At 23.1% G+C, this 12,911-nt stretch overlaps 2 protein-coding genes across 2 annotated transcripts; one reads left to right on the forward strand and one right to left on the reverse strand.

Moving 5' to 3' along the window:
- Positions 1–346: 346 nt before the first annotated feature.
- T551_03404 (uncharacterized protein) lies at positions 347–2,643 on the reverse strand (the record flags this gene model as incomplete). Its single annotated transcript, XM_018375667.1, has 3 exons — positions 347–2,426; positions 2,484–2,544; positions 2,583–2,643. 3 exons carry the CDS (start codon positions 2,641–2,643, stop codon positions 347–349), a joined length of 2,202 nt encoding a protein of 733 aa, XP_018228016.1.
- Positions 2,644–8,594: 5,951 nt separating this feature from the next.
- T551_03405 (potassium/sodium efflux P-type ATPase, fungal-type) lies at positions 8,595–12,111 on the forward strand (the record flags this gene model as incomplete). Its single annotated transcript, XM_018375668.1, has 8 exons — positions 8,595–8,828; positions 8,875–8,953; positions 9,000–9,679; positions 9,724–9,883; positions 9,929–11,154; positions 11,204–11,410; positions 11,456–11,539; positions 11,584–12,111. 8 exons carry the CDS (start codon positions 8,595–8,597, stop codon positions 12,109–12,111), a joined length of 3,198 nt encoding a protein of 1,065 aa, XP_018228017.1.
- Positions 12,112–12,911: the final 800 nt, after the last annotated feature.

Below are 12,911 nucleotides of genomic sequence, written 5' to 3' on the forward strand. Positions count from 1 at the left end.
ATTTATCTTAATGTAAGAAAAATAAAAGATAAAATATGTAACAATGATTTTTAACATTGAATTTTTGGGGATAGTTTGTTATCGTTTTGACTTGTGAATATCTGATATTTAATGGAATAAAAGATAAATGTAAAAATGAATAGATGATATATAGGTTATAAAAAAGTATAAATAATAACCAGAATGATTAAGTTAAGAATAAAGAACAACTAAATGAAGAATATATGCACATATGTTTAAAATACACGACAAAACTATCCAAAAGATCATTTTTCATTAATTTTATCCTGTTTGTATATCTTTTTTAAAGATATATACTTTATTTTAGAATTTACTAGTCTCTTTTTTATATTACAAGTGAAATTATTACTCCTAGTATAGTTTCTTTTATAATACTCCAGCCATTCATTCTTAAACCTTCACTTGGTTCCTGATATGATTTACAATTCTCTTTTAGTTCTTCACATTTTCCATCTTTGCTATCATTTTGTATAAGTCCTTTACAACTTAACATAAACTTATCACAATATGGTTCCCAAAAGTCGCATATTTGTTTTTTTATATTTATATCTTTGGTTTTTATTTTTTCTGAAATTTTCATAATATTCATATTTTTTCTTAATGTATTGCATTTAAATTTAACGTCTTCAATAATTATTCTGCAAGTAATGTTCACTTGTATACACGAAATAGTAAATAATGTTTTCGTTTTTTTAGGCCAGTTATTACATCTTTCTGTCATTTTTTTTATGCATGTATGTAAATCATACAATTTCTCTGTTTTTTCTTTTATCAAAATTTCCTCTAATTCTTTTGTATTTTTTAAATGATCACACTTCTTGTTTAGTTCAAGACATAAAAATTCATTTATTCTTGAATCTTGTCCTAGTATCTTGCATTTTTCTTCCAGTTCCATGCAATCTTCTTCATTTATAGAATCTTTTTTCTTATTTAGATTTTTATTTAATTCTTGACTTTGTTTTTCAATATCTTTTGCAAGCATCTGGCATGTATTTTTTGGATGCAAGCATAAATCTGCTAAAAGTGGTTCTTTAATGTCAACATTTTCCTTACATAGATTTAACAGTTCATTTACACATGTTTTGAGAGCATCATTTATCATTAAATTATGAAGTTTCCCTGTTAATTTATTTTGAAGTAGTTGATATTCTCTTTTAAGAAGTCGTGTTTTTAAGCATGCTGAATTCACATTACCACATGCATTGTTAAGCTTAATATTTTCTAAATTACAAGGTCTCCTATAATAAAAACATTTTGATTCTAACTCTGTACAAAGCTCTTCATCAAATTCTGTAAATTGTTCAGTCCATTTCAGTAGTGTGGTTTCTTTATTATCGTCGGTTGTGTCTGATAATGATAAGCTGTACAATTCTAATTTTAAAGCTTTGCATCTAGGTTTTAGAGTGTCTTTTAGGTTAGTACATATTTCTTCCTTATTTTCACTTATTTTTTTTTTAGTGTTGTCATATAAATTTTTTAGTTGAGGTAGAGAGCTACAAAATTCATAACATCTTTCAACATAAGTTTTGCAGTCTTCTAGATCATTGTTTACCATTAATACTAAAAGGTCGATCATATCTTTCATTCTCGGCTTTCCAATTTCATCTCTAAATAATTTCTTTTTTTTTACTTTTTCCATCAATGTAAAATCTTTTCCTATTGGATTAAAGGTTGAACTTGGTGGTATGTATTTCACTTTTTTTTTACATTTTTTTTCTAGTTCTTTGCATATATCTTGAAGATTATTATTATAATTTGATCCATAAAAGTAACACTCATCAAGCAAAAAATTACATTTTTCTTCTGATATTTTAGGATTTTTAAAAAACTGTTCTATATTTATTTTTAATTCGGTGTATTCATCTTTCATAAAATGTATAAGGTCCCTGCATCTATTTAAAGGACTTAAGCAAAACTGCATTAATTCATCGCTTTCTTTCATGAATACATGACATTTCTCATTAATAACTTGTTTACACGTTTCTACTGTTTTTATATTTTCATTAAATACTCTTAAAAGAAATTTTTTTGTTAAATTATGTCTTTTTCTTTTTCTACAAATTATTCTTAAATTATTGCATTTTTCTGTAAGTTCTTCTGGAGATACTCCCTCCCAAAACATACATTCAGTTTCCATTTCACAATCTTCATTTGTTGCTGATGGTTTTTTTATAGCATCTGTTAAAGCATGTTTAAGTATATCACAACTTTTCTTAATATTTTCTCCTAAATTAATACATTTTTCACTCATCTTCGATTTTTCACATAACTCGTTCAATTTAAAATGATAATTGTTTAAATTTAGACCTATTTTTTCCAAATCTTCACAATATTCTTTTAGCTTTTCATGACAATGATTATTAATTGCATTTTCTTTTAGAATTAAAGCAAAAATCCTTTCTTTACTGTATAAAAAATTCGTTAATTTTATATATTTTGAGATTATTTAAAGGTTTTTATACGTTATTGAATATAATGACCTATCTAATAACTGATCTAATGTAGATTTTTTATGAATAAATTCTAAAAAATTAAAATAAGAAATAGAAAAGACAAAATACCAATGTTTTTTGATGATGCATGTACTATTCCAAGAAAAAATGTTAAAATAAACACTTTCATTTATAATGAAAATTCATTTATAATGAGAATATTGAATAAATAATTATAAAAAATGTTTCATATTTAATATAAAAATATCGAGAAAACAATTTTTAAATAAATTTGTAATTGATAAAAGAATTGATAAACGATAATAAATTATAATGAATATATAATAAACAATAAATAAGTAGATAAATAAATATTGTTTTTATTAGATATATTTTTATTCTATTGTGTATTTTAATGTTTTTTATTATTTTTTCATTATATTTTTATATATAAAAACATTCTTATTTTAATTTTTTAGATTTTCTTCTCTTTCACGATTTTTTTGAATATTTTTAAAGAATTTTGTATTTTTTCATAATACTTGGTTAACTTATTTGTCTTTCATAATATATTAAACATATTTTTTAGAAAATAGTTATTTTTATTTCTTAGATATCTTTTATTCGAAAGTTTTATTATTTCTTTTTTTTTTTGCTTTTAAATTAATTTATTTTCAAGTTATTTTGTCTTTTATTTATCTAGTTTTTTGTATAGTTTTTTCATATCTAATGATAAGTTTTATTTTTATATTTTGTTGATTTTGTTTGAAAAATATTACTTATAATTTTATATATTTATAAATATTTATCAGATAACATTTATTTTAATGATTAACAAATTTTAATTTGAATTTTTTTGGATTTTTTTATAAATTATTTTATATTTGATATCTTTGGTTTTTTATATAGTTAAAATTTAGGGTATCGCTATAGTATGGAGTATCTTATTTTAGAAATCACTGTTTTAAATATCTTTTTTAATTTTTTTTTTTTAAAAATGAGTGATTATTTAGATGTTGATAAATGTTTTAAAGTATCTTTTATAATTAAAACGTATATAATTTTAATATAAAAAAAGAGATAAAATATGTAATAATGATTGCATAATATTGAAATTTTGAAAGAGTACTTTATTATTTTTATTTTGATTGGTAGATCTTTAAATATGCCTATAGTGTAGTAGAAGTAAATGAGAGGTAAACATAAAAGTAAATTGATAAATTAGTAATAAAAAGTATGGGTAGCGAATCAGGTCATATAAAGAATATGTGATAAATGATAAATGGGACGATTTTTTTAAAATATTTTTTAAGTTGATGTAAAAAAGAATACTTATTTTAGTCTATTTTTTATTTTTTCATGTTCTATTTTGCTTTTCCGCCTTTTTATTAATTTATTAAATATGTTTTTTTTTTTTGTTTCAAATCATGTTTATTCGTTTTTTAAATCATAAGTAAATAACCGTTGTTATTATTAAAGCTTTTATAATATTTTATTCATTTTCAAGCCTTTATAGTTAGCACCATATCCCTTGTTTCTTCTTTATTTGTTATGCAATATATTGGTTTAGAATATTTGTCGATGTTAGCATCATTATAGATATAATTGAGAAGATTTGTATAGATGTACTTATGTATATCCTGATATATATGCAACATATATATATGTTGTTTGGTTGTTGTTTCAGTTGTTATCTTATTGGTTTCGATATTTATATTCTTCTTTGAGCTCACTAGTGTATTATTAGAATGATTTTTAGTATTTTATTTTTTTTTAAAGTTGATGAGTTTTATTTTTTTGATATTTGTTTTATTGTTTTATTTAAGTTTTCGATTTATTTTATTTTTGTTTCTATTTTTTACTAGTGTGTCTAATTTTGTACATAATTTTGTATATTTTTTTATTTATTTTACTAGTTTTTGATGTAATTTATTTTTAATAATGTTATTTTTAGTAACAGTATTTTTATTATAGATTAACTAATGTTCTGTTTTTGTTTTAGTTTATTGCATATAGTATTGGTTAAGAGCTAATTTATAGTCATTCTTGCCCTAAGATTGCTTTTAAACTCGTGGATAACTTTTATTTTTAGGCTATATGTTTCATAGTATTGTTTGTATCTTTTTACATTTCTTGCATCCATTATTCCTTTTGGTATTTGTTAGATTTTTAATAGTTAGATATGAATACGTTACAATACGGTTTCTAAAATATGTAGGTTGATTCTATTCCAGTTTGTATTTTTATTTTATTGATAATAGTATCAATTTTCATTTGCTCTTTTGATATGTTAGATTTAGATTTAATGTTTTTTGTGATAATTTCGTTAGTGTTTCCCATTGTATATATAAGAATAAAAAGTATGTTACTTTTTCTAACTTAATGATCATACAATTTATTTACTCTTTCATACATGAATTAAAACTATCTAAACTTTTGATCTTTTCTCTAAACAATTTTTAAGTGTTCTGCACTTTTTAAGTACTTATAATGTATGTTTGGAGCATGAAATAAATATTTAGTTTTTTTTTTTAAATTTTTTAATATTGTATAATTCTTGTAGCTTTTTGCAGCTATCTTTTGTCGGAAAATTCCATTTGCTGTTGAAGTTTTTCTGTAAAGATTACTTTCGTTTGAAGATTATGAAAAACTAGAGTTGTTTTTGTTGCATATGTAAACAGAAATAATTTCTTTAGTGTTTTAAATTTTTATATTTTTAGTTTTTGCTGAAATATTTTAATGTTTTATTTAATTCAGACAACTTTTTCTGTATTCTTTTTTATAATAGTTTGCTGATTAATTTTTCTTTTGAAACATGCTGTTTTAATATTTTTGTATACTTTTTTATTATTTGAATTATTTTTAAAAAAGACTATAATTTTGGATTTACACAATTTTTGTCTTTAAAATGTTGGAATTCTTCTTACATAATAATTTGGGTACTTTGTATTAGGTTAAAGAGATAATTATTGAAGATTTTTGATGTGAAAATTCTGCAAATGTTTTCAATATTTTTTTTAGTTTTTGAGATTTTTTATTTTTACTTATTTCGCATAAATTTTTTAAAATATTGTATTCTTTTTTAAATCTTTGTATTTATTTTTGATAAAATTATTACATTTTTCTTTAATACTATATTAAATTTTGAATTAATAATGTTAGTGAGTAGTTGCCTCTAGTGGAAATAGTTTTTAAAAAAGAATTTTTTGTTGTGTCTCTTGTAAAGAATAGTGAATCTGATAGTATATATCGATGTCTTTTAACATTTATTTTCAAACTTATGGCAGCTTAATTTCTATAATTCTTACGAAACATTTTTTAAATAGTTAGATGTTTTATTAACAATGTTTTTATATATTAATATTAATTTTGTAATTGTTTTCAATGAAATGCATTTACTTTTTGCTACTTTTTGTAGTGATTGGCAGATGTTTTTTTGATTAAGGCATTTTTATATTAATTCGTTGCTTTTTTATTAAATTATATGCAAACTTTTTAAAGCTTTTTATATTTTTTTTTAAAAATTTTTTTAAGCGTTTTCAAAAAAGTTTTTATGATATTATCATGATCTGATAACATTTATTAGTTGTTAATATAAGGTTGTTCTGGAAATGTGTCTTTTAAAAATAGCTATTGTTATCTTTTTTTGAAATCATAAAATTAGTTTATTAATGCATTTTTAGTCTTATTTTAAAATTAATATATTTTTAATAGATCTTATTTTTCAATTTAGTATACTTTTCTCTTGTTTTTTTTGTTATTTTTAAAGGATTTCTATAATTTAATATAAATTTTAAAATATAATCCTTAAAAATTAGATAACAGTTTATTGCTTTGCTTTATTAATTGTATTTTTGGTCTTTATTTGTATTATTACTCTATTAAATTCAGAATTAATATTATTAGTAATCGTTTAAGTAGTATTTAGTTAAATATATATAAAGGTAAATTAAAGATTTTTAATTTAGTTATTGTGTTATTTTTAGTTTTTTAGAATTGATGTTATTTAAATTTTTTTTTTAATGATTGTTTCTAGTGTTTTTTTGAATTTTTTGAGATTAAAATAGAAGTTTTGTATATGATATTATCATTATTATTATTTTGAATTTTTCTTAATTAAAATCTCTTTTTTAATTTTTTAGGATTTTTATTTTGAATATTCTAATTTTTGTATAAATTATTTTTTAGAAATATAGTTTTTTTATTTAGAATTAGTTGAAGGTATATTAATTTTTGTGAATAAAATGTTGGTAATATTTTTAAAATTAATTGGTATTTTTTTGTATATTTTTATTGAATATTTTTTTAGATATAATTATTTAAACAATGTTAGTAATTATGTTTTAATTTTTTTTAATGAAATATATTTAAATTTATTTTAAAAAATATTTTTAAAATACTTAAAATGTTTTTCAATGTCAAATAAAATGTAGAATATTATATAAAAAGATTGAGCGTATTGTTCAAATAAAAATATATGTATTAGTTATAATAATAATTGTATTAATAAAAAGTTAATAATTAGCTTATGTATCTTTTCCTTCCAATTTTGTTTTGTTCTTGTTGATTATGGAGTAATATGAAGTAAATTTAAAGTGAATTGAAAGTAAATTAAAGCGAATTAAAGACATTTAAAATAAATAAAAAATAATTCAGGGATGATCAAGAGTAAATATGGAATTAATTTATGATAGAATTGTAAATAAAGATGAACTAATTGATAATAAATTCATATTAATTTTTTTATTTTTTTTTATTTTTTCTATTTTGTTTCTTTTTTCTTAGATACTATTTAATATATCTTTATTTTTCATTTATTTTTTATTTACTTGTTTTTATCTTAGTTATCTTTTTTTTCACTTTCTTGAGATTAGTATAAAATAATTATATCCTTAAGAGTTTATGTTATATATTTTTATCTTTTTTCTTTTAATTTCGTAAAATTTACTTGGTTTTTATATTTTCTGTTATAAATTTATGATGGTTTAAATTTTTTCATTGTTAGTTAATATTATGATTGATATATGTATTATTTGTGTCTTTACTATATAAATTGATATTTTTTTATTAAGGTGTAATTTTTATTTCTAATTATTGTTTTTTCACTGATATTGTAATTTAAATAACAGTAAATAATATTTTTATTTAGTATTTTAAAAAAATTCTACAAAAATATCGTTTCATAAATGTTTTTAAAATGTCGTTTATTGTAACTATTATTTTTATATGATTAAAATGTTAATTTTAGTATATTTAAGTGTATTGTTTTATAGTTTTTTTTGTAGTTTTGTACGTTTTTATGTTATTTTTAGTTGTTTTTCTTATTTTTTTTGTTTTTGGATATGATTTCATTTATTATTAGATTTTTAAAATTTTTTATTTTCTTTTATTTTTATTTTGTGTTATTTTTTGATTGTTAATGATTTTTAATTTTTTTTAGTTTTTAACAATTTTGACTTTTAAGATTTTAAAGAGTTATAAATAGTTGAATATATTTATTTTTTAAGAGGAAAAAATAGCTAATAATAAAAGTCTAATAATAAAAGTGAACAGAAATATTCTTAAAATAAAGTATTTTGTTACTAAATTTTAAGAATTGGCAATTATTTTAAAACTGAGGAATATATAGTAGATAATAAAACAGACTTTGTTTAATACTATTATTAATTTGTTATTTTTAATATCTTTAAATTCTTTTTTGTAAAACTATGTAGATTTTTATATAAAAAGTGTATTTTTAAAACAATGTCACTTTTAGATAGTATAAGTTTTCTAAATGCTTTTATTTCTTATTTTTTATATTAATTTGCTTATTAGTCTTATAGTTTTTAATTTTAATTTTTGTTTTAAACCGGTGAATTTAGATTTAATATGGCAATAGATTAGTTTTTAACCCTAAACCTTATTTGCAAAAAAATCTTCCGTGTTGATATAACCCTACCCTTTTTTTAGTAAATATGATCTTAGGAACTATCGTCGAATTAAGAATCATGATGTTAGAATATTTAAGTATTAAAAAGAATTTTTAACTTGAATAATAATTCCAAACAGTTTAGTTTTGTATAGTGTAAAAGCATTATTTAAGATTTCTTTATAAGGTTTGATTTTCTTTATTTCTAAGGTTATTTTTATCAAAAAGTTATGGGTTATAAGAAATTAAATAAATGCGTTGAGGTGTTTGAGTATTCAAAACCTCCATTTTTGCTTTCCCCTGAGCAACTTGAGAAAGAGCTTTCCACAAGTATGGAGAATGGGCTTCAAATGAAGGATGTAGAGGAGCGGCTTTTGAAATACGGAAATAATTCTATAGATAATAATGATGGTGTATCTATAATTGCTGTTCTTGTGCGTCAAGCTGCTAATGCTATGACACTTGTAAGGATATGGATTATTGTGTTTTCTAGTTATATATTTGTTATAGGTCCTTGTTGCTGCAATGATTGTATCTTTGGGAATTAAAGATTGGATCGAAGGAGGTGTAATAACCGCTGTTATATTAAGTATATATATGCAGCTTGCTTGAGATGCATTTTTGACTATTGGAAGTTAATATTGTTGTGGGTTTCTTTCAAGAATATAATGCCGAAAAGACGGTAGATTCTTTGCGTTCTTTGTCTTCTCCAACAGCTCACGTTATTCGTGAGGGTTCTAATTTTGCAATTCCTTCTTCACAAATTGTTCCTGGTGATATTGTGGAATTAAAAACAGGAGATACTGTTCCTGCCGATATACGACTTTTTGAAGCTATGAATTTTGAAACTGATGAGTCTTTGTTTACTGGAGAATCTTTACCTGTGAGTAAATCTGTTAACGCGAATTTTGACAATGAGGATATTCCAATTGGTGACCGTGTTACTATGGTATGGAGTGTCACTACTGTTACTAAGGGTCGTGCAAAAGGAATTGTTGTATTTACGGGAATGGCTACTGAAGTGGGAGCTATTGCTAAGTCTTTTAATAAAAGTAAGAATAAAAAAAGAGTTTTGAAGAAGAATGAAGGGAAAGTTGCACCTCATGCATATATTATTGTATGTGGTATGACTGTTTTGGATAGTATTGGTCGCTTTTTAGGTGTTAATATTGGGACACCGTTGCAGAAAAAGTTGTCTGCGCTTGCTATTGGTCTTTTTGGTATTGCTTTACTTTTTGCGTTGATTGTATTTGCGGCAAATCGTTTTGTAGCTAAAGATGAAGTTATTCTTTATGCAATTGCTACTGGTCTTTCTGTATGTTTTTATTTCTTCAAGGGTATTTTGGCTTAGTGTTTTAGATGATTCCATCAAGCTTGGTTGTTGTTCTTACTATTACTATGGCTGTTGGTACAAAAAGGATGGTTAAGCGTCATGTGATTGTTCGTAAACTTGATTCTTTAGAAGCTCTTGGTGCTATCACTGATATATGTTCTGATAAAACCGGAACGTTAACACAAGGTTGGTATGAAGCATTTTTTTGCTAGTTTCTAAAATGTATTTTAGGTAAGATGACTGTTCGTCAGATTTGGGTTTATGGGCTTGGTATGTTTTTGGTATCAGAGAGTAATGAACCATTAAATCCTACAATGGGGACTTTAGTTTTTACTAAAGCTAGTCCTTTGGATTATAGTAATGGTGATTTTGATGATGTTGAGAAAATTGATACAGAAAAATATAATATAAGTCAGGAATTAGATGTATTTCTGAATATCGCATCATTAGCAAATTTGGCAGTTGTTCATCAAGATAATGAAAAGCAGTGGAAAGCAACTGGGGAACCTACTGATATTGCATTGCAAGTATTTGCATGTCGCTTTAATCGAGGAAGGAATAAATTATTAAAAGATGATTCTTTATGGACTCAATTAGCTGAGTTTCCTTTTGATAGTGATATTAAAAGAATGTCTGTTGTTTTCCAGAGAAATATGGAAGAAAGACTAGTTATGGTATTTATGAAGGGCGCTATTGAAAGGGTTCTTTCTGTATGCACTACTATAGGAATAAATAGAGAAAAGTTAAACCAAGAAGATAAAGAAGAAGTACTTAGAAATGCTGATGTCTTTTCTAATCAGGGTTTACGAGTTTTGGCATTAGCTCAAAAACAATGGATTAAAGATGTTGATAATTGGGAAAAAGTTTCTCGAGATGATGTTGAATCAGATTTAAGTTTAATTGGTTTTGTCGGTATAAATGATCCTCCTAGACCAGAATCTGCTGCTTCTGTTAAAGGTATTGCTGGATTTTTTTTAAGCTATATTAATTGTTCTATAGAATGTCATCAAGCTGGTATAAATGTACACATGCTTACAGGAGATCATTTGAGTACTGCTAAAGCTATAGCAATGGAAATTGGTATCCTTCCTCGAAATATGAGCAAATTTTTGAACTGTGAATCTTATATGATTATGACTGCTTCTCAGTTTGATAGAATGAGTAATTCTGAGATTGATTCTCTTCCTCATTTGCCCTTGGTTATTGCTAGATGTGCACCACAAACTAAAGTTCGAATGATAGAAGCATTGCATCGACGAAAGGCATTTTGTGCTATGACAGGTGATGGAGTTAATGATTCACCAAGTTTAAAGCGTGCTGATGTAGGCATTGCTATGGGAATGTCTGGATCAGATGTAACGAAAAATGCTAGTGATATTGTTCTTACTGATGATAATTTTGCATCCATTATAAATGCGATAGAAGAAGGTCGTAGGATGTTTGATAATATTAAAAAGGTTTGTTTTCGAATATTTTGCTAGAAGTTTCAGTATTTATTAATTATAGTTTGTTCTTCATCTTTTAGCAGCAAATGTTGCTCAGGCTCTTTATTTGTTAATTGGTCTTGTATTTCAAGATCAAAGTGGTTTTTCTGTATTCGCATTGACTCCTGTTGAGATTCTTTGGATTATTATGGTAACGAGTGCTTTTCCCGCTATGGGGCTTGGTATGGAAGTTGCAAGTTCAGATATTATGAAGCGGCCTCCCCATAATGTATGTATTTTCTATTTTTATTAATCTGTAATGATAGGGAAATAGGTTAAAGTTGGTGTGTTTACATGGGAAGTTGTTATTGATACTTTTGTATATGGTTTTATTCAGGCAATAATTTGTTTAGCATCTGTAGGATTATAGTAATTCTTATATATTTAATTTAATTGTTTTAGTATGTTATTGTTGTCTGGGGATATGGAAATGGTAATCTTGGTGTTTTTTGTAATGATTATTATAATCCATCGTGTGAACAAGTGTATAGAGGTAGATCTACTACATTTGTAGAACTTACTTGGATGATATTAATTCTTGCATGGGAGATGATTGATTTTCGACGTTCTATGTTTTTTTTTAATCCAGAATCACCTCACAAGTATACCCAATTATATTATCATCTTAAAGGAAATAAATTTTTGTTATGGTCTGTAGTTTTGGGTTTTGTGAGTGTTTTTCCTGTTATTTATATTCCAGTGGTTAATAAGGATGTTTTTAAGCATTCCCCAATCACCTGGGAATGGTTTCTTGCGTTTTCTGGTTTATTACTTTTTATTATAGGTTCAGAATTGTGGAAATGGACAAAAAGAATTTACTTTAGGTATCATGAGAAAAAAGTATATAACTTTGTTTCTGATTTAGAAAAAAATTGTCCATTTGAAAAATATGCAACAATAGAAAAGAATAATATTGATTTTGGTTCATAAATAAGTGCATATTTATATGGGTTTTATCATGAACTTTAGTTGAATGTCATTTAATGTCATATAAATTAATACTCTTTATTGTTTTTGAGTGAGAGGATATGCTTATCCTGTTTGTTTTGTGATATTTTTGGAATTATATATATATATAATTAATATAAAAGTTAAAGGGTTATTTGTATAATATTTATTAAATTATTATTGGATATTGGAATTTAGAGATAAATTGAATATTATGTTAATATAAATGTTTATAAAGCTGGTTTTTATAGTTATTTAATAAAATATTGATTTTAATTTTAAATGATTTCCTGAAAGTTTATATGGATTTATATATGAAAAAATCTTTTTATAGATTTGTGTGTTTATTATTTTTTTTAATATTTTTATTTTTTATTGTTATTTTTGATTAAATTAGTAGTTTTGTTAGCATAATAATAATCTTATTAATTATTTTTATTATGTAATTACTATAAATTTTTTATTTTCATAAAGATTGTAAAAATGAGTGAAGGTTTTAAAAAAAATGCAAGGTATTATAATTTATTATAATATTAAATTTTAAATAGTATGGTAAAAATAATTTATAAATTATTTTTTAGTTTTAAAAAATATAAAAAATAGTAAATTGAATGTTTATGAAAAAAATAATTGTTTATGGAAATATAATATAACTTTTAGAATATAAATTAAGTTAAAATATTTATAGATAAAATAATATAAAGTAATTAAATTATATTAAATCTTATATTTTTTATATTTTTGATAATTTTTTATTAAAAATATAATAAAAATAATAGAAT

This window comes from Pneumocystis jirovecii, assembly GCF_001477535.1.
Source record: "Pneumocystis jirovecii RU7 chromosome Unknown supercont1.17, whole genome shotgun sequence".
Taxonomy (NCBI): Eukaryota; Fungi; Ascomycota; class Pneumocystomycetes; order Pneumocystales; family Pneumocystaceae; genus Pneumocystis; species Pneumocystis jirovecii.